Raw genomic sequence first — 27714 nt, forward strand, 5'->3', positions numbered from 1 at the left:
CATTATAGGAGCAGGGAGTTAAATTTTTAAAACTGGAATAAAATATTCTCACCCAGGCAGAAAAATAAGCCTCAAGTAAGACTCTCTTGCCCTGTTCAGAACCAAACACACTGTTCTCAAGCACAGAGGGGGGCTAAGATTGCCTTGATATGTAAGCATCACTCTTAGAATAAATCCTTTTATTGTAAGTGGGAAAGGGGAGAAAAACAACGGATATTTGCTATCCAGTGTGGTGGGATTTATCAGCCATTGCTCAAGCCTAAATTTAAACTCAACCACAAGAAACAAGGGGCAGTTCATGTCCTAAGTAAGAGAGGAAGTACAGTACCTGCCATGGAAGAGATGTGAAACAAGTAGCACTTGTCCTCAGCGACACAGATCTGGATTACAGCGATTTTGGCCATTTTCCCTTTCGTGTAGGATGGTGGCCATTCAATATCAAATCCAACAGCAGCCCCATCTGATAAACTCTGCCTAGGAAAAAAAAAAAACAGAGATCCCTCCCATTTATGAGTTCTTCTACCAGGATTTAAAATACCAACCTTAAGTCATCTATAAAGATGAAGAGAATCACAGTCCATTCACTTCACACCAGCAGGACACAAAGCAATTTAAAACCAAGACCAAAAGGAGGAGAAATTCCTGCTGGTCCACAAGGCTACAAGAAATACTTTAGAACTGAACTGATCTGATGGCAAATAGTGTATTATCTATAAATAACTTAAGGTTGTGGGTTGACAGAAGGACAGGGAGAGCCCAATTACCATCATAGGCAAACCAGACACATCAAAATTACCCAATTTATTATCAATCAAATAAAAAGGTGGATAAGGAGAAATAAAACTCAACCTTAAAAACACCTTCCCTCCACCCCTCCCTCCTTCCCTGGCTCAACTCCCAAGTTCTCTACCTCTTCCCTTTCAGCAGCACAGGGCCTTCAGCCCCCCCACTGCCAAAACCTTGCCACACAAGCCTCAAGGACAGCCAGATGCAAGAGATGATGGAATAGTTTATATTCCCTTGAAATACTGTATACTGTTCTTTATTTATCTCATGTTCACTTGAAAGCCTGTTCTTCACTCATCTCACAGGACTGGAAGTTGTGTACAGAAGTTTTTCCCCAGCAATATGAGCTGTGCTACACTAGAAGGGGGAAAATAATGTATTTGCATCACAAATTCACCACCTTTTCTTCAAACAAAGTCCCCAGTTAGGAATTAACACGTGCTTGATTTCTTACAGCTCGTACTTCTCCATGAAGTCACTGAAGCTCATGGAATTATCCACACTGTGGAAGGCAAAGGACCTGCATTAGAGCCTTCACTGCTTCTGCTTTAGAGGGACTGGAAGGTTAAGCCATGGCATCTCCCATAAAAAAATAAACCAAATGGGAAACTATTCCCAAGAGCCAAATCCAAAAAGGAAACAAAAATAGGACTAAAAAAAAAAAAAAAAAAACTGAGTAAGAGCTGTTACCTGATATCTTCTGAGAGAAGGGAACAGTCACTGGCTTCGTAGCTGTAAACAACAGAGCCACAGAACTCCAGGAACGGCAGCCCATCCTCCAAAACACTCCTCTGCACACCAGGCTTCTGTCAAACAAGATTAGGGAATTACAGGCCACACCTGTCCCCACCAGGGACATCCCTCCCACCCCATTTACCAAAACATTTGGGTTCCTGCCCCAGTTTCTCTGCTGAACTCGGAGCACTCAGATAACAAGTGAAAGTCACGGTGGTTTCACCCAATACATTTTAATATCTAAACTACTAATTAGTTACTCCCACTTCATAGAAAAAGAACTACTGAACTGAGTCCTTGGTTTTTTCTGTCATTAATTAATTTTCTAATTGTTAAAGCTGCTTCAGGTGTTACAGGGAGGGTCCCTTCTGTCGAACTGCTCCTATCTGCAGAAAAGGATCCAAGGACACATTAACATTCTTGGGACATCAACAAATTGGTGAACAGTTATTTTTTCTGACACGTCCTGCAAAACCTCCTGGAATATTGAACATGTCCAAACGCACAAAAGGCCTTCCCAGAACCAACTCCACTGCAAAGCTACAACTCGAGGTCATTCCCTTTGGAATGAGAAACCCCCAGTCCTTGCTGATGTGCAGCCCACATTCCTGGGTGAGCAAGGCATCCAAACTCCCTTACTTTTTGGGACTGACAGGAAGCAATTTCTACAGGTGATGTTCTAGCAACATACGCTATTTTAATCTGGAAAACAAGAGATTAACAAGCTGATTTACCTAGAAATAACACAAGAGAACCTAAATTTAACTACAAATTACAGCTGAATACATCAACAAAAACCAGAGGAACAGATCTAACTAAAAGCACATGCTCCAAAGTTGGTTTATCACGCAGTCTGCAAAGTTTCCCCAAGCCATGACCTACCTTTTTATCCCACAAAGCTTCCTCCTGGCTCTGTGTAAGCATCCACTCAGGATATTTATCCTGCAGAGCAGCAGTTACCACATCCATGTTTCCCACATTTCTGTTCCTTCTGCGATAAAAAAAAAAAACACCACCAACAAAACAAGAAATTAGAAGTCAGTCTGTATAGAGATGAGCTGTCACTGTAGTTACAGAAATTACAGAAAACCTTCAGAAGCCCTGAAGTTACAGAAAACCTTGAGTTTAAATGTTAATTAAGGATGTGCCAGTCTAGGATTTAAACAGAATCAGCTCACCAAGCACAGACAGCATAGTCCCATGACTCCTCCAGAGGGAGGTTAGAAGATACTTAAGTAAAGATACGCTGTCCCAAACAGCTCTGATGGCTGGAGTTTTCTCCCAGGGAAACTGAGCAGGATTTGACTGGATTGGAGCTGTTCCAGCCTTCCCCTGGACTGCTGCTGGTGTGATTTACTCCACTCCTTCCCAGAGCCCCCCCCATCACAACACTTCCTGCCCCAGTGCCCCCAGAGCTTCACCTCCTGCTCCCCAGTGCTCCCAGTACCACACCCAGTGCCCCTGTACCCCTAAAGCTCCACCTATTGCCTCCCAGTGCCTCAAAATTGCCCCCCAGTGCTCCCAGTACTGCACCCCAGAGCCCCCCATGACTACATCTCCTGCAGGCCCCAGTCCCCCCAGAGCTCCACCTCTTGTTCCCCAGTGCTCCCAGTACTGCCCCCCCAGTGCTTCCAGGGGCCCCGTACTTTTTCCCTCCAGTGGCCCCATGGCTCCACCTCCTGCCCCAGCGCCCCCAGAGCTTCACCTAGTGCCTCCCAGTGACCCAAAATGGCCCCCAGTGCTCCCAGCAGTGTCTCCCAGTACCCCAGTAATGCTTAGCCCAGCACCCCCATTGCTACACCTCCTGCTCCAGCGCCCCCAGAGCTTCACCCACTGCTCCCTAATGCCTCAAAACCACCCCCCCAGAGCTCCCTGCACTGCGCCTCAGTGCACTCCCTCACTACATCTCTTGCCCCAGCACCCTCAGAGCTTGACCTGTTGTCCCCCAGTGCCCCCAAACCGCCTCCCAGTGCCCCCCATCCCTACACCTCCCGACCCAGCGCCCCCAGAACCTCACCCGCTACGGCCCAGTGCTCCCAGTACAGCCGGCGTCAGCAGAGGGCGGTGCCTAGGGGCTCCGAGTGGGCCTGTCTTGCCGCCGCGGCCTCTCGGTGCCCGGTCCCAGCGAGTGCACGGCCGCCCTCAGTAATCGCACTTCGCGCACGCATTGACCGTCACGCCGCGTCGCGCTTTAAATACGTCACGGGCGCCCCCCGCCCCTCCGTCTCCACTCGGGTTACCCGAGGTGACGCGCACGCGCGTGGGGCGTCGGCCGCGGGGCACTGTGGGTGTTGTAGTCCCGCGGGCGTGAGGCCCGCGCACCCCCCGGCGCCCCCCGCGCTGCCGCCGCCGCCGCCGCTCTCGGCCGGGCGGGGCCGGGGCGGGCCGGGGAGGGCCGGGGCGGGGCGGAGCGGGCGGCGGGGGAGCGCCAGCCCGTGGCTCTGCGCGGCGGGGGGGGCGGCGGGGCCGCCGGCTGCGGGCGGTGGCGGCGGCGGCGGCGGCTGAAGGGCAGCGGCGGCGATGGGCGCTGCGGGGTGAGTGACCGGGCGGCGGGGGGAGCGGGGATCGGGGGAGCCCGACGGCCCACGGGGGAGGCGATGGGGCGGGAGATGCTGTGGTGGGGGGCTCTGGGGGGGCGATACTGGGGCACTGGGGGGCAGTACTGGGGCACTGGGGGCAGTACCGGGAGCACAGGGAGTCAGTACCGGGAGCACTGGGGGGCGATCCTGGGGCACTGGGGACAGTACCGGGAGCACTGGGAGGCGATCCTGGGGCACTCGGGGCAGTACCGGGAGCACTGGGAGGCGATCCTGGGGCACTCGGGGCAGTACCGGGAGCACTGGGAGGCGATACCGGGGCACTGGGGGCAGTACCGGGAGCTCTTCGGGGCAGTTTTTGGGCAGTGGGGGGCAAGAGTTGAAGCTCTGGGGCAGGAGGTGTAGTGATGGGGTGCACCGGGGAAGCAATACTGGGGGCACTGGGGGGCCGTGAGGGGGCCAGGGGGCAGTACTGGGAGCACTGGGGTGCAGTACTGGGAGCATTGGGGGACAGGAGGGCAGTACTGGGGGTCCAGGGAGGCAGTGGGACAGTACTGGGGGAGACGGAGGTGAAGCCTTTGGGGCACTGGGGCAGGAGATGCAGCACTGGGGGGCACCGGGAGGGCTCTGGGGTACCGGGGGGGGCAGGAGGGCAGTGCTGGGGGGGGATCCCCGTGCCCTGGGGAGGAAAAGCAGAGGGGGGCGATGGAGGGGAAACGCAGAGACATGGGGATGGATCCTGCAGTGGGGAGCAGGAGGCAGAGGGGGGTGAGTGCCCCCCACAACAGGAGCACCATAACCCACCCCCGTGGGGTAGCTGGAGGGTCTCTAGTGCCGCAGGGGCAGGACAGGGGAACTGGGGGGGCTGCAGGGCAGGGAGGGCTGCCGGGGGCCGGAGTGCCACTGGAATTAGGGCTCCCTGCTCCGGGGGAGGATGTTGGAGCCGGAGCAAGAGTGTCTGGGATCGTTTGGCTGCGATGCTGCGTGCTGTGGCAGCCGAGAGGGATGCAGGAGCCTTTGTAGGGAGAGCGGCGCTGAACGGAGCTGCTGCCGAGGAGTCAAGCAGGCCCCTGGTGCTGATGTTGTCGTTTGTGTCTCTGTTGTGTATTATTTCCAGCTGATTGGTAAAGATGGAAAGAGGGAGAGGAGGAGGAGGAGGAAGGAACCTGGGAGGCTCTGGCCTGCACAGGAGCGTTTATTCCCAGTCCCAACAGCAGTACCACTACCCTGCCTCCTCCCAGGGGAGCTGCATGGAGATCCAGGAGCTGGCCTCCAAGAGGGTGGACATCCAGAAGAAGCGGTTTTACCTGGATGTGAAACAGAGCTCCCGCGGCCGCTTCCTGAAGATCGCCGAGGTCTGGATAGGAAGAGGCCGGCAGGACAACATCAGGAAAAGCAAGCTGACCCTCTCCCTGTCCGTGGCTGCCGAGCTGAAGGACTGCCTGGGGGACTTCATCGAGCACTACGCCCACCTGGGCCTGAAGGGCGGCCACCGGGTGCACGAGCACAGCAATGACAAGGAGCAGCATCCCCGGAGGCGGCAGCAGCACCCGCCGCCCTCGCCCCCGGTGTCCGTGGGCTCCGAAGAGCCCCCTCACAGCGTCCTCAAAACGGAGTACATCGAGAGGGACAACAGGAAGTACTACCTGGACCTGAAGGAGAACCAGCGCGGGCGCTTCTTGCGGATTAGGCAAACCATGAGCAGGGGACCTGGCATGATGGGCTACTTTGGCCACAGCTTGGGACAGGAGCAGACGATCGTCCTCCCGGCGCAGGGGATGATCGAGTTCAGGGATGCTTTGGTCCAGCTGATCGAAGAGTACGGCGAGGGGGACATAGAGGACCGGCGGGGGGGAGGCGACGAGCCCCCGGAGCTCCCCGAGGGCACCTCCTTCCGAGTGGACAACAAGCGCTTCTACTTCGACGTGGGATCCAACAGGTACGGCATTTTCCTGAAGGTAAGTGAGGTGAGGCCGCCCTACCGTAACACCATCACAGTTCCCTACAAAGCGTGGACACGGTTCGGGGAAAATTTTATCAAGTACGAAGAAGAGATGAGGAGAATTTACAACAGCCATAAAGAAAAAAGAATGGATGCCAGAGGGGACAGTGGTGAAGAGCAAGAGGGTCTGGAATAGAGTGCATTGGACAAATAACGAAACAAAACAAGCAGAAATTGGTGAGAGGGACTGACCTATAGTAATTCCAAGTTGCCCCAAGTTTTTTGTAAAGTCCTTTTCTGGGAGTTCTTGCTAACTCCGGTACGTAATGTTGTAGGAGTCTGGTTATCACGTTAAATTACACCCAAAACATCTCCGTATGTCTTAGGAAAGGACCAACCTCCCGAGTCCGTATGAGTCAGCTGCTTCGAGTGTTGAAGACTATGGAAGTTCGCGTATCAGCACAAACAAAATCCGGCACTCTGACCTTTAAATAGTCTAGATAAGGCTTGTGTTGCACTTAAACACGATACAAAAGTACCCCCACCCCAAACCTTAAGATGAAACGTATCGCTTTCTGCTTATCACGGGTTTTCCTGGACTGGCTTCTGCCCGTACTCGGTCCAAAGGCTGAGCAGTGCCACTGTAGGGCATTCACGGCCAAAATCAAACCCACATGAATTGCTGGTCTGTGTGAGGAGGGAGAGAGGTTTTAAAATTGGCATCTGCTGGTTATTGGGTGGGAAACAACAGTCTGTGTGGGTAAAACCTCGATAACCAGTCAGACCTTGGTCACGTGCTGGTGAAGGGCAGAAGATTTGTTACTCATTCCGTAGTTTTGTGCTGACTGGATAACCTGAGTCTCCCAGGATAGCAGAGCTCTGCTCGAGCGCTAAGCCTTCTGAATTAGTGGCAATGAATAATAACCCACTCCTCACTCCAGCCTGCGTGAGGCTGGCAATTTTTTTTTTATTATTATTATTATGATTTTTAATGCATTTTGCCCAAAATTTCAGAAGGTATTTTTGTACGAGGTGTGTTACGGGTTCCAGCAGGCGACTGTGGAGCGGGCGTGGGGAGGTGGATGGAACGCTTCTCTCCCAAGCGTGAGATTAATGCGGTCACGATGTTACCTGTGCCAGGAAAACACCCTGGGCGTGAGAAAGGCCTCTGGGGGGTTTGGTGCACCGTTGCATTCATAGGCAAAGGCATCTCTGTCAATGCTCGCCCGCGGCGCGTTTCGGGAGCCGTGGTGGGCACCATGTCGGGTTTTCTGTCCTGTTGATTTTCCAGGTGTTGTCGTTAGGAGGTGGTATCCATGCCCTGCCATCACCCCCCTTTCCGACTCGCTCGGAGCTGGAGCTGCCATTGAGCAGTTCCAGTCCAGTGTGGGTGTCGCCCCGCTGGAGCCTTTGTGACGTCAAGTTTTGCATCTCACGATATCAACTCTCTGCCTGGAGGGAAAATGGGTGCAATTACCCGACTGGGAGGTTGATGAAAGATTTTGTTGTTTCTTAAAACGTGAATAATTTATAATGTAAGGGGCTTGTCCACTATTTGGGTGACCAGCTCCTTCCCCTGGAACCAGCGGGAGTTTGATTGAGCTCCAGGTACTTCCAGTAGCGTGCTGCTCACCTTTAAGCTTGCTTGAAATAGGCATTTCCATGTCTAATGAGAAATTTGTAATCATTCGGATCGTTTAATTACAGAGTGGCCGAGTGTGCACGTGGGACCAGCTATTTTTCCATGCAGCTATTACATGTTTTATTTTTTAATCTTTTGAGAAACATATTTGTTTCCAACCAGACCGTTCACCGCTCCGAGTCTGGACCCACCTGCATGACCACACTCAATCCAAATGCTGTTGCCTGTTAACGTCATAATGAGAAAGGTTGGGGAGGCAGGGTTGGGAACCAAGAGGATAATCTGGACTTTAGTTTGGGTACTAAAACTGGTTGATCTGTTTTAACTTAGGAAAAAAAAAAATTTAAAAAAAAAAAATAAAAAAAAAATAAAAGCTTGCACCAAAGTCACCAAAGAACCTTTAGGAAAATGTTACGGTTGTGACAAGTAAGAAAGTTAATTTCACTGTTTTAGGTGATTCCCCCTTTAAAACCACATATAGCAGTTACAGCAACCAAGCCTTTGGCTTAGTGTCAAAAACTCCCATCCCTTTCTCCACAGATTGCTCTTTCAGGTCCTTTTTCAAACCTGGAGGACATGTTTTTGCTCCATCACTTGAATCGCCCGCGGACCGTGATGAATCAGCAGGGGTTGTACGGGGCGCTGGTTCATCATCGCTCCCGTGGCTTTGGTCCTAATGGTTTTAACAGGTCAATTAAAAAAAAAAAACAAACAAAAAACACAAACCCCAACATTAAAATAACTCTACATCCTGTCATTGGTGTGAAACCAGAATTTAGTGAATGAGTTGTTAGCGTATCGCTGACTGCTGCTGCCCGTCACAGTGCCTGAGGTAAAAAATTCCCTTCTAGTCCAACAAGCCGGAGCTATGAATGTACAAACTTTTTACGCTCTCCTTCCCGTTTCTACGTGGCTCGACATCTCCCCATCCCTGCCTACCTTTGCCTCAAGGGATCGTAAAAGCTCCTGCGTTGGAATTAGCCCGAGTGACCACGTGTGTTGTAAGTGATCATGCCTTCCCTGTGTTCCTGTAGTGTTGGTGAGGAAATTACTCGTCATTGGAAAGGGATGTTTTCTTCACCGTTTTAAAAGGAAAAAAGGATGCAAAATGGCTTTCCTTAAAGCTGCCCATTTTTTAAAAAAAACCTTTATCTTTTGTTGATTAATTGGCCTTCCGATGTCATTAGATTGTTATAAATATCACCCAGGAATCCAGCGTCTGCTGGCTGCCGGGCTGGGCTCGGTTCTGGCACGCAGGTATCCCGTAGGATCCGCTAATGCGTTTACTCCCCTGGCATGGGGTGCACCTTAGTATCCAAACCTGGATCGGGATCTTCACGTTCACTGCCGATCACCCCTGGGCACACCGGTAGCTACGGGTTTCCACCGCGATGGAAAGAACCGGCGTTTGCAGATGTTGGGTTGGAGAGTAATGGGTTCCCACGTGATGGGAAGCACCGGTGTTTGCAAATGTTGGGTCGGAGGGTAATATGGGTGCGCTGCCAGTGCAGCAATGCAAGTCTTGAACGGTGAGATTCGGAAACGGGTTCCTTTGTGTTTTTGGCAGCGCGTCTCCAGCTTCCGAGCGCGGTGGCAGCGCGGGCTGCTGGTGTGCAGGAGGGCCCAGCGAGATGCTCGGGAGCACCAGATCCCTGATGCGTTTTAAATGTTCGTTCCCAACACCCCGAAACTGCCATGTCCCTTAAACTTGAGAAAACACAAGCTTATTTGCACTAGAAAGAACGGCCAAAAACAATCCTTAGGAGGACAGGGTGAAGAGCACCGGTCTGAACCTCTTTTTCTCATGAGAGAATTTCCTACTCGAGCCCTCACCTCTGTTTCAAAATTGTATGGTCCCGGCAGAAAGTCTGTCAGTTGAATGATTAAATCCTAATGCACTTTATATTGTGTAAATAATATTAGGAGCACATTTCTGCTCCCGCTCTGGTAAGGGGATGCTTTGATAACGTAGTCTAATGCTGAGAGAAGCTGTCTCCTGCATGCATGTGTCTGTTAGAGACCTGTTGCACCTGCTCGGTCCAGCTCCGCTCGTATGTTAGAGGAGGACAGGCGCTGTATTGAGGATCCTCTCAAGCCACCCCGGGTGGGATGATTTGGTTTTTTAAGATGCAAATGTGCAGAGCTGCCGAGCGTCCTCAGCTCTGCCGTCGTGGTGGCTCCTCGCCCCTTCTGCAGATCGGGCCCCCTGTGTTGCTGTCGAGGCTTAAAACTGGGCTTTTCACGTCTAGTCTTGACAAAGCCAAGTCCAGCATCTCCCTCGTTCTTGGCTTTCCCCGCTGCTGGCGCAGAAGGTGGGGCGGTCCCTAAAAAGCTTATCCCGGGTGGAAAGGGCCGCGGGGGCTTTCCCTTGCCTTTCAGCTGGGGGGGGGGGGGGTGTTGTGTTCAGTCCGGCCCCTCGAGCCGGCTTCCTTGGGAAAGTACAGAGCTATGGAAGGGTTGGGAAGCGTTTTGCACTGGTGTGGTGAGGGCGGCCCGCCGGGCGCTCCGAGGGGATGGCAGACCCCACCCTCGGGGGCTCCTGGCGTGGAGCCTGGACGATGGACTTTACCCAGCGAGAAGCTGCAGCGGTTATTGGTATCTACTCGTCGTCGTAAGTGTTTCTTATCTGTATCCGATATATACCAATCCATATTCACATATAGGCATTACTATATTTATGTGACTATATTGTAGCCTGTAGTAGCTCGTAGCGAAATTAATCTTATTTATCTGAAGTGCGCAGTCTGAGGAGGGGGCGTCTGCTCCTGCCACTGGTCTGGAGAAACGTGTTAGTTCACCCAGAGCTGGCTGGGAGCTCTTGGTCACGGCCCTCGTGAGCATCCCTTAGGTTTTCAGCAAGGCTGAAAGGGAAAACGTAGTCAAAAGGAGGCAAAACTCTTCCTTGGAGGCGTCGTTGAGGCGAGGCGAGAGCTGTGCGGAAGAGGCAGCTGCAGGTACTCCTGGCCACGTTGTGTTTCCATGCCATTTTACAAGCCCTGGCTCTGCAGATCTGTACTACCATGTTCATAAAATCCCAAGCAGAAGTATTAAAATCCCATCCTTTATACAAAAAAACCCCCAAGCAATTACCAAAATCAATGTCAGCACATTTGTTTTTTCAGCTACAGATGTCATAGTCTGGTAATTGCATCATTTTTTTTCCCCTATGGCCTATTGCAGTGCCCTAAACTCCCAGGGAAGGGAGTTGGTGGTGGTTAGGAAGCCTAGTGCTTGCGTGACTTGCAGTCCTGTTATCCAATCCTAGTAATTTTTATAGCAGAAAAAGGTTTATTATTGTGTATTTTTATTGGGCAGATTTTGCACCAGGTCAAAAATTACTTAATAAGTGATTTCAATTCCATGGCATTCCCACTTTTGCTGTACATACAGTAGATATATACAGTTTATGAAAGAGTTCCTAAAGAGAATTAGACCTTCTGTTTAATTTTCTATGCTGCTTCCTCCAAAATTAAATTGCCCTTTATTTTCAGTTACTTAATGTGTTGTGCTGTTTAAAATTCACCTTTCCCCTCCTACCCCTCCATTCCTTTCAAATAAAGGTTGTGTTTGAAATGAAGAGTTTATTCAAATGAGAGTGGAATTAAAGGCTACACCATAAGCTATATGGAGGCTGTCACCCCAGAGCCTTTGCCAAAATGTGTTGGTTTGGGGTGATCCAGTCTTGCCTAAAAATGGCTGAATTCTGTCTTGACCACAGGAAAAAAGCCCCAGCTAGGGGACAAGGTGCTTCTGGACTCGGGTGATTTGGAAAAAGCTAAAGCCAGATCTTCTGCTGTTCTGTTTCTCTCCATTTTTTCTTCCTGATATTTTGTCCACCCGTGTTCAGTTCCCCACCTGCACCTCCATAAAGGCAACGGTATTCTAAAGCATCGAGGTGAAATAAAATACCAAGAACTCCTGATAGATGACATGGATTGAAAATTGGTTTTCCTGAAATGTCAGGGCATAAATTGAGGTTTTATAAGCCGGATGTCGTTTTGGCATTTCTGTGATGGATGTAATTAGATCGTTCCTTCCACATGCCGAGGGAGGCATCACGCGGAACCTGAACCTGCAGCCCCAGGGCTCTCTCACGTACATGATCTTCTAGAAAGGTGTAGGTGCCTGCTGGTGTTCTCGTGTTGAGCGTGGTCGTGCTCATACTGGCCTAGCCTCGAGGGGCCTGGCTGCCACCCCAATAAAACCGTCATTAACGACTCGCTAATTCATCTTCTTAATTGCTAGGCTACCTCAAAACGCTTGGAGTGGCACATGGAAAATTGCTAACTCTGTACAGAGCAGCCACCGTAAATTAGAACAGACGTATTCCATCTTTTAGGTGTTCCAGACCCATCCTACATACTAGTATTCAACAGGGTGAGATAATGGCTCCTGCCTTGGCCGTGCAGGCAGTCAGATGGATCTCTGAGGCACAGTGGGGGAAATCCATCCTGAAGGCAGAAGTCTGCGTCTGTTCCTTCGTCGCCGATCGTTTGCCGCGCGGGGATTAATTGGAGGCAAAGATCACCCTCGGTGCTGGGTGCTGGCAGCCGGCTGAAGCCGGGAGGCTCTGTGCCCGGCCCCACTCAGCACTGCTCTGACAGGACACCTCTGAGTTCAGACGTGGGCACAAATTAACGTGGAGGCAAGGGAGAGAGGATTATTAGGAATATTATCTACATGTATATGCATAGTCGTGTTTCCCCTGTTTCCGGTCGGTTCTTCCCTTTGAGACGTTAAAATGTTATCTGTCGGGGATGTTCAACGTGCAATAGGAGCAGGGAGGTGGATTTCCCAAGCAATAGCAGCATACTCTACTACTACCCTTAAATCTTTACACTGCAAATCGTGTGCAATAGAGTCTGCATTTCAAAACAGCAGAGAGTATGTGGGATAAAAGACACGGGTTAACCCCAGGCTCTTACAAGTATTCCCATCTGGTCCTTGTTCGGAGCACATGTTGTTGGCACAATGCTGAGGGAGAGGGGGAGTAAGAGCTTCCCACCGAGGTAGAGGAATGAAAAGGCAGGAGGGGGTGGAAGGAAGCGAGGACAAGATCCGTGCTCCAGGGAATCACAGAGCATGACGAGTTTTATCTGTAGTAGGAGGAACAGGCGGCACCGTCAGTGCTGGAGTTCCGTGGAGCTGGGGAAGGAGGCAGAGAGCCTGGATGCTCCACTCGGGGACCAGGGTGGTTCTCTTGGGCCGGTTGTCCTTCCTCTTTGGGAACAGTAACATGCTCTACAAGTGTCTAATCTTGCCAACAAACCCATCGGGGCTGAGTGTGTCCGATGGATGGAATGTCTGCTTTTCCAGCTTGCTTTTTAAGACTCAAGTGGCTTGGCTCTTACCGAACTGGGAGGCTTGCCCAAGAATACCTGCGGAGGCTCAGGGGAGCACACAAGTGTTGGTGACCTCTAAGGTTTGCTCATGCCATCCCAATTTATGGATGCTCTTGTGTGCTTTTCACTGGAGCACAGCTGAGTGATGGAGTGTTGTGTTATCGATGGGGCAGCTGCTCTTTTCCATTGCAAAGGAAAGGTGTTGGTGAAGGCTGGAGGGGATCAGAGGGAAAGAAAGCAGCTTTCAAGAAGCAATTTCTGTGTGCCTGTCTTTGCAAAAGGGTTGTGTCGTTTCTAACAAGACTCTGCAGATGATCACCACTTGTATTGCCTTTGTTTTCCTGAGCCCCCGATCGGTGTTAACAGCTGTTGAAAGCTGTGCTTTGAACCAGTGAAGTGCTGGAATAATTGCGAGGACTCTGGAAAAGCTGTCAGTGTCTCAGGCTGGGCCTCCTGATAATGGAGACGGGATCACTTTGGCTTTATCCTGCCTGTGCCTATGTTCCCCACCGCTAAAACGGGGTGAATGATACCTCCCTACCTCAAAGGGGTGTGAGAAGGAGGAGTTTGTTTGGCATCAGAGTTTTTGTGGTGATCTGATACTGATCAATACTGATGATCACCAAGAGCAGAAAAGGGAGAAATTTGTTGTGAAATTGAGTATTTGGAAGGTTTGGAACATACCTGACTCCAAACTTAAGTTTGCAAGGGTGCCTCGAATGGTCCATTTCAGGGCCCACACAGCAAAAAGCATTCTTATTTTTCCCAAGTTGAACAACCTGGCAAAAATCTGCTCTTTCAAATCTCCCACGGTGGATATTCCCAGCCTCCCTCCCCAAGCTGTTTCCCCCTGCTTCTTCTCAGATACTTCTCATGCTGTCCAGTCTGTGTGTCCCTTCCTTCCATTTAATTCTGTTGCTTTTTGCCTTACAGGCCGTGCTCTCCAGAGGAGATATGGAAACAGTTTATTTTCTTCCCTGCTGCAGCTTTTATATATAATTAAAGGCTGTTGTCAGGTCTCTTCTGCACCCTTTCCTAAGGAAATACAAAGCCTTCCACTGAGGGTAATTTTTAGCCCTCATCATGTACTTGTTGCTTTCTGATGAGTCCGTTTAAACACAAATGGAAGGAAAGCATCAAGCAGCAATATAAGCTCCCTGTGCCGACATGTTTGGAAATACAGGTTTTCCCTTGTGTTCCTAGCTCTTCAAGGATTGTGTGTTCTTATTATGTGAATACTCATAGAAATATTTGCATGAACTTCTCCTTACTGGCATTTTATTGCAAGGACATCTGAGAGTTTTGTGTAGGTCTAACTAGAGAGCATTTCCTCCAGGTTCTCACTCCGCTCTGTCTCCGCTCAACACGTATATCCCAGCGCCTTCCAGAAGGGCATTTAAGCATATGACCAACATCTGTCAAGCAGCTACTCCTTCCCTCCTCTTCCTAGGGAAAAGACTGAATGTGCCAATTCAGCCCTGGTATTTTTAACATAAATTAATTATCCCTGCTGTTCCATGTTAGCAGTGTAAAGGGTGAGCTGGAGCACGCTGTGTGCTGGCAGCAGCACACCCCAGCAGCTTCACAGCATGAGAGCAAACCAGAGGGCTCACAGGGAGCAAAGCCTGGCTTTGGCACAGCTCCCACCTCTTCCCTCGGCAACCTGTGTTGAACAGGAGCTGTTTTGGCTCTTCAAGTTCCCCTTGGACCTGTTGCTGCTTTGCAAATTGTCATTTTTGCTTGGAGCATGGAGGAGTTTCCTGTGCTACTGCCTGGTTGGGAAGTACCCGATATTAAAAAGAGAATCTCTCCTCCAGGAAGCTGGCAGGGGGAATCTAAGGCCAGAGACCTTATGTGCAGGCAGAGAGGTGATGGAGCAGTGCTCTGGGGTAAATGAAACTCAGTGTGCAGCCAACAGATACATTTCTGTTTGGGTTACCTCCACGATAGCTGCTTTTTCTTTCCTTCCAGATGTTTGAACACTCCCAAGATCTCCATAGTGCTGCTTAGAACAGATATTTGCGAGGGAACTGAGCTGCCTCCAAGGACAGTCTCTTTGCTGAGACTCCAGTGAGCACAGCAAAGTGTTTGGGAAGTAGAGCATTGTGCTGGTGGCACTTTTAAAAGAGTTTTTCCCAGGTAGATGTCTCATCAGGGACGAGCAGAGGCCACTGACAGCCAAGAGCAGAGGGCAAGGATTTGATTCTCAGTTCTCGGCAGTGGGACTTATCCTGGGTCCAACAACTCAGTTACTGTGCACACCGCTGTAGTAAGCGATGAAGTTTTTTAATTTAAGCATTTTTAATAATACCCTCATCCTGGTGAAATTAGGGAAAGAGTTTTTTGGCTCAAATGTTTTACTTAGAAGCTGAGAATAGGCACGGTGTTTCACAAGGTGAACCAAACCTCTGTGCATCTTACCTCAGAGCGTATCCTTTGAAGTGGCATTTTATTTCTTGCTCCATCTGGTTGCAAAAGATCAAGGTCACTAAAGCAGAAACCCCTGTAGGTATTTATATGGCTCAGTGCATAGGGACATTTTCCTCTCACTTTGCTGGCAGGGCCCAGTCCTGGTTGTGCTTTTCTTCTTCCCATTTGGACCACTAAGAGTATTTATCAGTCCTGTTCATGTCTTGTGGGTGACCTGGCTTAAGAGCCCTAAATTTGTTTTTCTCCTTAGAAGTTCAGCACATTTTTTTAAGCCTTGCTTGTGAATCCCTCTGGAAACGTGCAAAACCCAAATGTGCCTCAGTTCCCTCCCTCCCTACGTGTTTTCCAGCTGCTGCAGCCGATGTAGGACAAAAAGATGTGGGGCTGGTTATGTTTTTCCCAGGCAGTTGTTTTCGTCTGTGTCTGTTTTGGTATGATTTGGCCTTAACCATTCCAGGGATGCTGTTCTGCAGCTCTCACCTGCTTCTGCAGCCCTTGCAAGGACGGCAGGGCTCTGGCTGATGTTAACTCTAGGCTGGGGCAGGTTCTTTGGGTGATGCTGCAGCAAAGGGGGAGTTGTTTAACCATCCCCTCCATGATGGTTCCCATGTGGAGCAGGGAACCAGTTACCTGGGGCAGATTTGATCATGTGGTGCTTCCTCTGAGCAGCCAGCACGCACCGTGTCGCTTGTAGACACCGTCTGACAGCTTCCCCAGGGATGAGCTTTACTGCATCTGCTGCAAGTGTTGCTCTGAGCTGAGGCTCTTCCTTCTCACCAGGGCTCGATGCCATACCTGGATCCTTTGTTACATGTAACCTTAATTTTGTTTCTCTGAACGTTGCCAGGATTTCCTCCTCCCCGGGACATTTAAATGGGGTGCAGAGCAATTAGAGTCACTTTTCTCGGAGTGTGTAACAGCGGGGTGCTTCCATATCAGTTTGGGAATCGACCCAGGAGTTTGATGTGGGTTACTAAATTCAGGCCTGTGGGATGAGCATACCCACAGCAAAGTCGGTATGAAGATGTGTAGATAAGAGCTGTGCCTCTGCCAGGCTCCTGTCTGCTCTCTTGCACTCCTGTACTGACTCTGGTTGCTGCAGTGGGAGCCACCAAGTCCAGGGACCACCAGAGCCTGCCTGTGGCACCTGGGTCAAAGTGGCAGCAGAGACCTGAGCCAGGCAAGGGACCATCACCCACAGGTATTGTGTGTCACAGTATAACTCAAAGGGAAGGCATCCACAGCTTTATCCTGGATTCTGCAGCAGCCCAGCTATTTCATCCTTCCTTTTCTGCCTCATGGGACTTTTAGCTCTTGCCTGGTGCATCCGCTCTGGAGAGCACATGGACATGTCTGTCCTGGGATCGGCGTGTGCCAGCACACAGTCTGCACGTAATCCTGCTGCATCCATAACAGCATTTATTGCTTATGTCAGCACAGCCATCCCTCACTGCTGCCAGGGGTAACCCTTTGAGGTAACAAGTGATAAGTTCCTTCTAGCTGTCTTATTAAAAAAAGAATTAAAAAAAAAAAGAAGAAGGAGGAGGTGCTGGAACATTTTCACGGATGCTGCCAGCTTTTAACTGTGGGTTACCTTGGTGAAGGCGTATTACAGAGACTTTTCTTTTAAGAACAGCTTAAAATTGTCTGTTTGGCAGTGCGTGCTTTGTGCTGGTATGTGTGAAACTGCAAGAAAACCCCCAATCCAGAGCGTGAGGCAGAGGTGCCCATTTGCTCCTCTCTGCAGCACCAAACTGCAGTTTAACCTGTTGCTTTTCTCACCTCTTTCCTGCTCTTAGGAGACACCCTCTACAGTTGGGATAACCTCCCCAAAGCTCCCTTCTCAGGCTCCCCACAGAGGGAAGTTCATCCTCCTCCTCCACACTGCAGCCCTTGAGCTGTTGCAATAAGCCCCTTGAGGTGCTCTCTCAAAACCCATAGCGGTCTCTTCCCCTCGGTGAGGCTGAAGATTCTGTGCAAAACAGACCAAGCAAGAGGCCAAGTCATGGGGAGTTTTCACTTGTCTCAGCCTAAACACCAGCCTCCTCCAGGCTTTCAGTCTTCCAAGAGCTTCCCATCTTTCTAGCCAAGTCGTTTGTTTGCTAGGAGAAGAAAAATTGGTAGTTTTGTGCTAGCAGTAGCTGGAGTCCTCTTTCACTAGTGAGGGCATTTTCTCCTTTGAATTTTGTTTGAATGCAGAAACTATTGTGAAATGAGAGCTGTAATACTGGGAAAGGGGAGATCAGAGCATTCCTCTGGATAGGATTTGATGCAATTTGAAGCTGCTTGTGGAAGATTGGCTGGAAGGTAAACTGATTTGGGCTAAAAAAGCTGGTGCTGTTAAACCGTATAAGTGACTCTTTAGTGGATGGTCCAAAATAGCTTTTTTATGGCCTCTGACCTCTAGGAAAGATAACTGGATTTTTGATCTTAGATTGAAGGGGCAATTTCTGCTGAAAGAAACTTGTGTTCTTTAGAAACCATCTCAGGCTGGCATTTACTGTCAAAAACATTGCCTGGAAACAGACAGAAAACAAACCAAAAATCACACGTGTGAGTCAAGCCCAGGCGAGCCTTGCGCTGTCCCTGAATCCGGGTTAGATCCTGGATATCATCCACCTTTCTGCCTTCATGGCCACCAAAATTTCCTGTAGACACCTTGCGTGGGTGCAATTAGACAGGAGCTCCTGTTTTTGCAGCATCCTGCTTTGCACCTGGGCTTGATCCACTGGCCGCAGAGGTGTTGTGCCCCCCAAGGAAAAGCGGTCCCCTCCGATGTTCCTGTGCTGAGCCGGAGCCGCGGCGCCCGTACCGGGTGGGAGACGCCGAGGTGGGCGTTGAGTTGGTTTTCAGAGCAGTGCTTGGTCACCAGCTGTTGTCTAGGACGCTGTGGCTTTTGGTACAGCTGGAAAAAAAAAAAAAAAAAAAAAAATTTCTCGTTGAATTTCAAGTCAGGGGCCTGTTTTCTGCCAAGCTACCCCCCGCCGTTTCAAATGTATTTTATTCTCCTTTTCTTTGCACTGGTCCCGTTACGCTCCGCTCAACAGCTGCTGCATTTAATCCCAGAAGCTGCAGTTGGTAGGGAGCAAAGTGATCTCCATATAACCTCTCTCTTACTCATAAGTGTGCATTATGAAGCTTAACCGCTGGTAATAAAATGTTTTGCTTTCAACATGCCGTCCCTGTGGTCCAATGTTCCCGTCTTCAGGCTCCGTCATTACAGCAGGGCGATGTATCGGAGCTGTTCTGCTGCTCCCCACCAACCTGCCTGGTGATGCTGGACACGGGCATCTTGGATGCGTGTGGATACCCAGCGAGGAGAGATGGAGAACGCGGGGCAGAGCCCTTTCGGTGGGTAGCGAGCTGGCAGTGTTGGCATTCCCAGGTGGAAGCAGCTCTTTGAGGAAGACTGTATCTTGGCAGTCAAGGAAAAAGGCGCTCGGGGTCTTGCTTGGCTGTGGCCCAAAGTGCAGGTTCCCATCTCTGTGAGATAGTCTGGCAGTGCAATCTGCTGTTAGAGCCTCTTCAGAGACTACGGCAGGACGTGGGGGAGCAGGAACAGATTGCAATCCTGCTACTTGGTTGGGGTTTTTTCACCCCTTTCACAACAACTCTGCAGGTTCATGTTTGGGGTTTTTTGTTGTTGTGTTTTTTTTGTTTTTTTGTTTTTTTTTTTTTATTATTTCCTGCATACAAAAAAAGGGCATTTTCATGTCATCCTGCACGATGGGGGGGGAAAAAAGATGCTCCTCGCCCACATCTAATAACCATACAAAATGCAGAAATTCTGCTTGAGGAATTTCACTTTTGTTTGCACACCACTGATGCTTTCATTAACAGCATCTTTTCACATACAAGTACTCGAGATGTCGTACGAGCTTCCTACTCTAAACTGAAAGCAGGGTTTTCCAAGCAGGGATGTCCAAGCATCATTTCTGTGGTACGGCGGGTTGCATCAGCCCCACAGCTGGTTTCTGTTGGACAGGACGTGGTTTTTCCATATTTGAGGTTTATAGCGTTTGGATTCAAAGCGGAATTTCCCAGGCAGAGCCCCCCCCCCGGAAGGTATCAGAATATATGGCTTTGTCAGGCAGCGACAACAGCCTTTTTCTGGAGATTGCCATTTTGTAAATAAGCTTCTTCTCGAGCAGCATGGCTCCAGCTACAAAAGATGGATGATTATTTCTTCCTGGAATCGGCCTTCCGCTGCAGGATCTGGTTTTTATTGTGATAATTAGCATAGAATTAAAAATGGCCCTGCATCTCCAGTTCGCCCTGTAGTTCCTCTGGTACGGAGCGATCCGGGATGGCGTTTTCTTCGGGAATAGGCTGTGCCTGGGAATCACTTCATTCGCTGATGAAAATCAGCGCAGGGGTATCTGCAGGCTTCGACGCAGCAAAAGCCTCCGCCTCCAGAAATAAATCATTGCTCCTAATAAACTTTCAAGTGAGTTGTTTGTTGGAGGGCGGAAGAGTTGCCAAGGATATTCAGATGAAAATCCGAAGCGGGATTTTACAAATGCCTTTAAATTCCAGAGCTGGGGTTGGAGGTGAGGTCACGGGCAAGCAGGCAGCTTTTTCTCCTGAAAAACTGTAATAGCTTTTCTTCTTAAAAATTTAAAAGGGTTGTCACTCCAGGCAGAGGCAGAATTGTAAGGAGTGTCAGACATGGCCACTGGTGTGTCCATAGGAGAAAGTGAAGCAGCAAAAGCGTGCAAACTTCCTTGTGAGAGCAGCGCAGGAAATTACTGTGCAATTGGACGCGGTGTCCTAGCGTTAGATTTATTAGCCACTTCCAAATCATCTGCCAAAAACCCTTTCAACCGGAAGACAGGAAAGAACATGTTATAAAAAGACCTGGAAAAGGAGTGATTTTGGCACGGGAGTTTCCAGGCTGGTAATTGTCCGTGTGTACAGTGTTTGGGTTTGGTCTCAGCGTTGAGGTCAGCGGTGCTTAAACCAAATGCTATCCCAGTGCCTGCGCATGGCAAATGGTGAAATGTCTGGCGGGATCACGGGCACATCCACGCTCTTGTGTACGTTCCCCAGACCTTGCTGCTCGGGCAACAAGACTGGATGCATCATTCCAGCAGTTTCTTATCTGGATGGTGGGTTGAGATGGTCGTGTTTCCCCACTGCACACCTCACTGCCCTCCTCACTGTGGGGCACTGCCAATCTTACACTGCACTTCTCCAGCTCCCATGCCTTTTCCAGGCTGCTTTCTTTCCACTTGTATGCCTGCAAAAGTTGGAGTTACTTCCATATCCCCTGTATGCAAGACCCTGCTTTTTGCTTGTTCAAATCCAGCTCTTTCTGGCCGTAGTGGAAATAAGTGACCTGGCTTTGTAGCTCTCTTTTAAAATGTTCCCTGCTTCTGGAAAACCATCTCCCTAGTGCTTGGTCTCTGATGAGGAACACATCTGCAGCTGTACCTGCAGCATCCCCAACATATCCTGCCAGCTCCAGCAAGTCAATATATTTGACTTAAAAAGAGCTTTCTCCATAAAAATGATCCATACCTGCCTCAGATGCACCAGATGTTGCACAGCCAGATGTTGCCTTGTACAACCCCTTGGAGATTTGGCAGCAGCGCGTGTGGGGCCTGGGGAGCCACTTTGCTATGCTGTGACCTTTTTTTTGGGGTGCCTGCTGGAATGTAGTGAGAACTGAGGATCTGGTTTCCCCCTTTCCATGTGGCACTTCTGGGAGAAAACACCCTGTTTTCGCAAGCGCTGAGCTCCCGAGGTAAGGGGATGGGAGGGCACTGCTGGAGCATGTCCCAGCTTGCAAGGAGCTGCTTCCAGCCCAGGAATGGGACCAGCACATCCTTAGCAGGGAGATTTCCTGCCCCCTGTTTCCAGCAAGCAGAGCTGATGCCTTTCCAGCATGAGTGTAAAGGTAGGATTGGATTTGTGGCTCACAAAGAAGCAGATGCCAGCAGCTAGAACAGGCAAGGGAAGTGTGTGTTTAAAGAGAGAAAGGAGGAGTGTCTGTCGTCCATTGGGATGGATCCTCCTTTTCCGGCCTCTTTCCAGGAGCGTGCTGATCCAAAGTCCTTCTCTGGAGCGTTTTCCTTCATGAAAATGAAGCCGGGCCGTTGGTAACGTCGGTGTTTCCCAGACCGCCTTCGTCGTCTTGTTCTTGCATTCATTGTCCTTCGACTGGTTAGGGTGGTTATGAGAAAAAAAGCCAGCTTAAAGCATAGTCAGAAAGCTACAATTAACGAAGCAAGCCACAGATAAATAGGTAAAATAGGCTAACCTGTAAGATAGGTGTAAAAGGAGGCAGTCTGCCGCGCGGCTCCTCTGTAAAACGTGCATGATAAGCGTCGGCGAAGCTTGTTGCAGACACTGGGCGGGGCTGCTTTTGCTAGACTTTTGAGTATCCTAGTTGCAAAGACTCGTAAGTGTTCCAAAAGGCTCGTGGTTTTGGAGTGGGGTCTGGTTTTTTTTCTGTTTTCCGTGCGCTGTGGCCACTTGCTTTCCGAATGGGTTTGTGGTGGTGGAGTTAATGGAGCTGTTCTTTATAGTAACCTAAAAGGTGTCAGTCGTTTGCTCGTGTGTGTTCACAAGCTGAGCCGTGGCGTTACGCATCCCTCTGCGATGGTGTGATTTGAAGCACTTTTGGTGTGGCATGTGCAGTTGCAGTGCTGTCTGTTTTTAATTTCCCCCCCCCCCTCCACGGGAGTCCCCCCCCTCTCCGTGTTCTCCCCGTGTTTCGGACACTGAACCAAACCGACGTCAGAACTAGCACTTTAAGTACTAGTAGTCACTTTGCTTCGGACTCTATTGAGCACTGCACTTTTGTACGTACTGTTAGCACTGAGTTCTGAACTCCTTTCTTTTCCCCACCTCTTTTCCCTCTTAGGCGCAGTGTTAATTACGTAGGGGCCATCAGAAGATAATTTTGAGGTGTGTTGGACCGTTGTCCGGTGCCTGACTTCCGTTACGTATCCGTTAGCGACTTTACAGTAGGGAATTTAACCCATCCAAGCTTATTTTACACGACAGAACAGACATCTGTGTCACTGACGTCCAGGCAGACGTGGTTGCTCTAAACTTCGAGGTCCTCCGAGGAGACCCGAGCGCATGGCTTTTAAAAACACCAAAGATACAGGAGAAGTCTCAGAAGGGATCGGGATGGGATTGGAATTGAGCGGAGCGAGAGGCGTAGGGCGGACGAGACCCCGGTGAGCCTGTGGGACAGCCCAGTTCAAACCAGTCTGAGACTCTGGTAATGATATAAAGACTGCGCTCAAGCCATTGCAATAAAAGCCATCATTGTGCCTGCACTGAAAGTGCCGTTGGAATTGGTCCTTGTCTTCAACTGCAAAAAGGTATTTTTAAGTAAAAAAGACTGAGAGGTGATTTAGAAGATGGAGCATAATAACCCTGGGGTTTGCTGTTGTTAGGAGTTAATCGGCTCTCGTGTTCAGAGGCAGTTCGGATGTGCATCGCTATTCCTGTTAAATTCCTGTGGTATTTCCATAAGGAAGGCTGGGGATCAGAGCTCCCTTGCCAGCAAATCAGTAGGGTAGAGTTTGTAGCGAACGTAGTCAGAAATCTCTAGGATTTGAAATGGGATGGTGATCCCTGGGATGCTGAATAATCCGAATTTTGATGCCCCAGACTATCCACTCTCAACCAGCTGGGGGTGTTTTGCTTCTTTAAAAACCCTCGTGGGTTTTCACAGCAGCAAATAAATCACAATGGGTGTGGGAGTGCTACATCTCCTCCACACCAGGGTATCCACACTTGGGACTTGCTGCTCATCCTCCTTGACGAGCCCATAGTCAGTCCAAATCCTTCTCTGGCAATCCTCCTTGAAGGGAGCTTCTCCCTAGTGAAACTTAATGGATGAACCCCACCATTACAGCACGATCCGTTTGAATGGAGAGAAGGGAATTAGGTCTTCTCCTTCACTGCTAGCAAGGGGCCATGATGGAAATAACCTTCGGCAACAAAAGGAAATAGGTGTGTTGGGTTTCCTTGTTGCAGCAGATGAAGGATTTTTCCTAAAGAACTCCAGTTTTAGTGGCTGGTTTTCTTGGGTTCCTTTTTCAATACACCTTCAGGGGTTTGGATATTCAGCGGGAACTGATGATGGTTTAAAACCACAAATCTTGAGCAACCCCAAGTATTATGCTCTTGCATCCTCTGTCACTGGACTTAAAAATGGAATCCAGATTTTTGTTTTTTTTTTTTTCTTTCTCACTCCAGCCAAATTATCCCTGCAAATGTAGCTTTAAAGAAATAGCAGCAGGCAATGCTGCCACTCTATCTGAGCCCCCAAAATTAGAGAGCTGAGGGGACAACCTCTTCCAAAAGTACCTCAGTGACTCAGAGCCCACAACCACTCGCTGTCACGAGGATATAGGCAAACCCTTTGGAAAATTCACCCCTCAGCGAGCCCACCAGTCTCCTTGAGTCCTTGGAAATTAAGCTCGGGAGACAGGGGAATGTGGAACAGGTCTTTTTGTCTTTATTTTCCCTCTCAGGTGTAGTTTTTTGCCCCTTGGAGTTGGCATCTCATCCTTTGGGAAGGTAGAATTAAGCATAGCACACCTGAGGCCTGAATGCAAATCCTAGCACAGCACCTCTCACTTTGGAAGGGCCTTTTAGGTGGGAAAAAAAAAAGCTCTTGTAGGGATTTTTAACTGTTTGGGTTTTCAGATAGCTCGTGGGAAGCGCATTGGGACAGCACACAGGCGATGTTTTACTGACTTTTTCTGTTCCTCCAAGAGAGACTTCTTAATTTGCTTTGGTAGTTTAGAGTTTGTTTCCTTGAAAGTCTTTTTGGACCCATGAAAATGCCCTTGAAATGAGTCAAGTTTATCAAAATATATTGTGCACACACCCATGCACCAGCCCACCTGTACGTGCATGTCTCCCTGGGTGTGTATACAGATAGAGAAATATATTATTTCCCAAAACATTCCTTTTATTTTTTTTTTTTTTGTTGTTGGTTTGGTTATTTTATTTGGGTTTGTTTCCCCCCACCCCCCAAGGATATTAACCAAAAGGTGTTTTAAAAGTCATGGCATGAAAACTCCTAAATGTGAATCTGAGTACCTTGTGATGCTAATTAACAGGTTTTTCCTGGAACTTTATGTGATGCTTAATATTTTCCTTAGGAAGTTTTGTTTAATGTTAGATCATTGTTCTGGAGGATGTTGGTCCTACTGGCATTAAACTAATGGAAATAAAATGCATGTGTTACAAGTGTAGAAACGGTGAAGAATTAAGTGTGAACTTACTGTACGATACTGATTCTGTTTTCAAACAATCTGTTTTGCTGTTCAGTAGTTGACATATGGAAATGCCAATGTACTGTAATTTAGCACTTTTCCAATGGACCCTGTTCTCACTATGCCCGAGGGAAGAAGCGGGTTTGGCTTGGGACTGTCTGAGCTCAGCCCCTGAACCCTTTCTGTGTGTTTCGGCACCGGAACCGGCCGGGTGGAACTTCAGCCGGAGGTTTTCTCATCGGTTCAGTGGCTGGCACAAGGCAGAGGGGCGGTGGTTCTCCACTTCCATGGCCAAACCAGGACCATTCTGCAACTTGGTCTGGTGAAAGGCGTCCCTGCCCGTGGCAGGGGGGTCGGAACTAGGCGATCTTTAAGGTCCCTTCCAGCGCAAACCATCCTGGGATTCTAGGATTCTCTGATTTGGGTGCAGACCTCGCTGTGGGTGGATGGACTGGTGGCATCACATTCCACCAGCGCATCCCTCCGGGAGCCAGGCTGGGGCCGGGCTGTCCAAGCTGAGGCGGGACGGACACAGTCCCTGAAATTCACAGGCAGAAGGGATAACCCACCAGGCCACCCCCCTCCAGCCCAAACCCCTCCTTTCCTAGTGTTAACAGGGTGCAAAGTGTTACTTGTCATGTACTGTACTGAAAGGGTTAATTGATCAGTGACTGTATTGTACTGTATGAAAACTCATGAATTGCCTTGTATTGTTTCTAATGGACTGTTCCATGTCTCCCCACTGCCCATTCCCAACCCGCCCCCACGTTTTCCAAAGGACGCATGTTCTCAGTTAGGTCCTCCAAACTCTCTGGTGCTAAACTCTTCCGTATCCGATGGTGCTTCTGCGGACACTAACTGACCACATGCCGATCCGGAGCTTGAAGTTCACCACGTCTTTCTTGTCTGTTTGTATGAAGTCACACACACACACACACACACACACACATGAGAAAAAATTAAGGATAAACTTGAATTTGTTTCAAAGCCTCATTGACAATCTAATGTTTTCTATGTCTGCTTTTATTTGGGATGGCTTTTCTAGAAAGCAGCGCGCCAGCACCTTCGCTCCGGGAGGGGAATTTCGTCCCGTTCACTCCTCTGGCATCCGAGGTGAGCTGCTCCCTTGCTGGCTTTGCAGGCTCAGCCACGGGAGGCTGATCCATCAGGAGCCAGCGAGGAAGAGGAGGTGCAGGTGCCTTCAAAGATGCCCAACCCTAAAAAGCAGCTGGGATCCCTGGGCCTGCCCCATCCGTATATAGGTAGGTAGGCACTGAGGGTCTCAGAGGGGATGAACCCATCCCTTGCTTCCTGGCAAAAATTGGCTGTTAAGGAGAATGGAGGCAGAAAATTGGAGTCCCAAAGGCACCTCCATCTCCTCTTGGCATCACTCATCTCTGCTGGCCTCCTGAGCCTGAGGTTTTGCAGGTGACACTCACCCCGGATGGCGTGAACGGGGCCATCCCCTCCCAAACCCCCCCACCCCGACGCGAGCTGCTTTTTGGACAAAAGAAAATCTGACTATATTTTATATCGATTTGAAAACAAAGTCTGATATTTACCCTCGTTCTCAACTGAATTTGCATATTGTTGTTTGCCACGATATTTGTTCTGTCTTCAAATAAATTTGCTTACTTGTGTAGTCTTAACTGTCTGCTCGGATTCTTACACTCGGATTTATCCCTGCTCCGAGGTGCCTGCGCTGTGGCTCTCCTTTGGATGCCTCCCATGGAGGAGAGAAGGAAATCTGCCTGGGAGGAGGAATCATTTCAGGCTGTAAATGTTTCTCTCTCCGTTATCTCCCATTCATCTCCCTGGGGCTTTTCAATTTTATGCCCTTTTTTCCCCCCGCTCTTCCATCATCAGATCCTTCTATCCAGGCGAGTGCGTGGCTTCAGCCTGCTTAATTTAAGAGATTGAATTTTTTTGTGGGCGAGGCATTTCCGACGGCGGCGTTTTGCATCTGGGAATGAAGGGATTTATGGCTGCGAGCGGCTGAAAGCTCTGGGCATCGGCGTCGGCATCCAGCGCCGGCTCTTCCTGCACATTGCATTAGCGAGGAGTTGGCATCAGTCACCGGAGACGTCTCGGCGGAAGGCAGTGCCCTCAAACGGCTGGAAAACTGATTTGCACATGCGTTTCCAGGGGAGTAATCAAATCAGCCAGCAGGTTCAATAAAAGGAATAAGCAAATATTCCAGATTTGCCCGCGTTTGCGATCAAAACCTGTTGCAAGACTCGCGGGTTTTGAGGTTCCCCCCAGTCCCCCCCAAAAAAAGCTATTTTGAGAGTAAAATTGTTGCAGGCTGCTGCAGGAGGACATTTTATATTCCCTAAAAGACATAGCTGTATCTGAGAGGAACATTTCAGGGGGATCCATGAGAGGGGGATCCATGCTGTCACCCTCCTTCCTTTTGGAAACCATCCCTGGTGCATGTGCTAGGGCCACAGAGTCCATTTATCCCCCTTCTCCTGGCACTGTCTCCCCTCTTTTCCTCTGTCATCCCCTCTGACCTCTCTCCAGCTTTTTTCCCCACTTTATCAAGGTTTTGTAGATGTTTCCAGCTGCTCCTCGCAGTACAAGCAGCACTGCCCATGGTGATGGACACCAGCACAGGAAGGAGGACAGAGATGAATCCTGTGGGAAGATGCTGGGAACAAGAAGCCAGGCTTCATGGAGGGACCTGCCAGGTATGTCTGCCTCCCGTCCTCAGCCCAAATGTGGGGTCTGCATCCCAGAACGTGTTTTAGGGATCCTCATCCTTGTGACCCTGGGTACCCCTGCACACTCCCAGGGGGTCCGGTGTCCTTTTGGGGCCACCCAGAGCAGCTCCCCCTGTATTTGTGCACCCTCAACTGCTGGCAGAAGGAAGAACTTTGCTGATTTATTTTATTTATTCACTGTAGGGTGGGGTTTTTTTCCTTTCTAAAACACAGGAGTACCCTTAGGAATCCAGCATTCCTTGGGCAGCGGGGGATAAGCCCGGGCAATGGTGGTGACTGTGGGTAATTATTTTCTGATTTTGTTTCACTTGCGTTTTGTATCGCACCCT

At 49.6% G+C, this 27714-nt stretch overlaps 2 protein-coding genes across 6 annotated transcripts in view; one reads left to right on the forward strand and one right to left on the reverse strand.

Moving 5' to 3' along the window:
• The window catches only part of WRN (WRN RecQ like helicase), a 30841-nt gene extending 27174 nt beyond the window's left edge, over positions 1-3667 (reverse strand). For all 3 annotated transcript variants that reach the window (XM_027749389.2, XM_027749387.2, XM_027749388.2), the window contains exons 1-4: positions 3539-3667; positions 2404-2512; positions 1477-1592; positions 329-474 (exon numbers count right to left, since the gene is read on the reverse strand). In XM_027749389.2, the coding sequence (XP_027605190.2) occupies positions 329-474; positions 1477-1592; positions 2404-2490 (349 nt within the window). In that variant the 5' untranslated portion in view covers positions 2491-2512; positions 3539-3667. The remainder of the gene's footprint in view (positions 1-328; positions 475-1476; positions 1593-2403; positions 2513-3538) is intronic.
• A 1516-nt stretch (positions 3668-5183) lies between these two features.
• Positions 5184-26311, forward strand: PURG (purine rich element binding protein G). 3 transcript variants are annotated; one of them, XM_027749391.2, is made up of 2 exons: positions 5184-6016; positions 22283-26311. In XM_027749391.2, the coding sequence occupies exons 1-2, from the start codon at positions 5189-5191 to the stop codon at positions 22292-22294; spliced, it is 840 nt and encodes a 279-aa protein (XP_027605192.1). In that variant the 5' UTR covers positions 5184-5188; the 3' UTR covers positions 22295-26311. The 3 variants fall into 3 exon arrangements, with proteins under 3 accessions (XP_027605192.1, XP_039244794.1, XP_039244793.1); XM_039388860.1 differs by having other exon boundaries at positions 5184-5997; XM_039388859.1 differs by lacking the exon at positions 22283-26311 and having other exon boundaries at positions 5184-11219.
• The last annotated feature ends 1403 nt before the right edge of the window (positions 26312-27714 follow it).

This window comes from Pipra filicauda, unplaced genomic scaffold (genome assembly GCF_003945595.2).
Source record: "Pipra filicauda isolate LSUMZ 115617 unplaced genomic scaffold, ASM394559v2 scaffold691_size150487_pilon, whole genome shotgun sequence".
Classification (NCBI taxonomy): Eukaryota; Metazoa; Chordata; class Aves; order Passeriformes; family Pipridae; genus Pipra; species Pipra filicauda.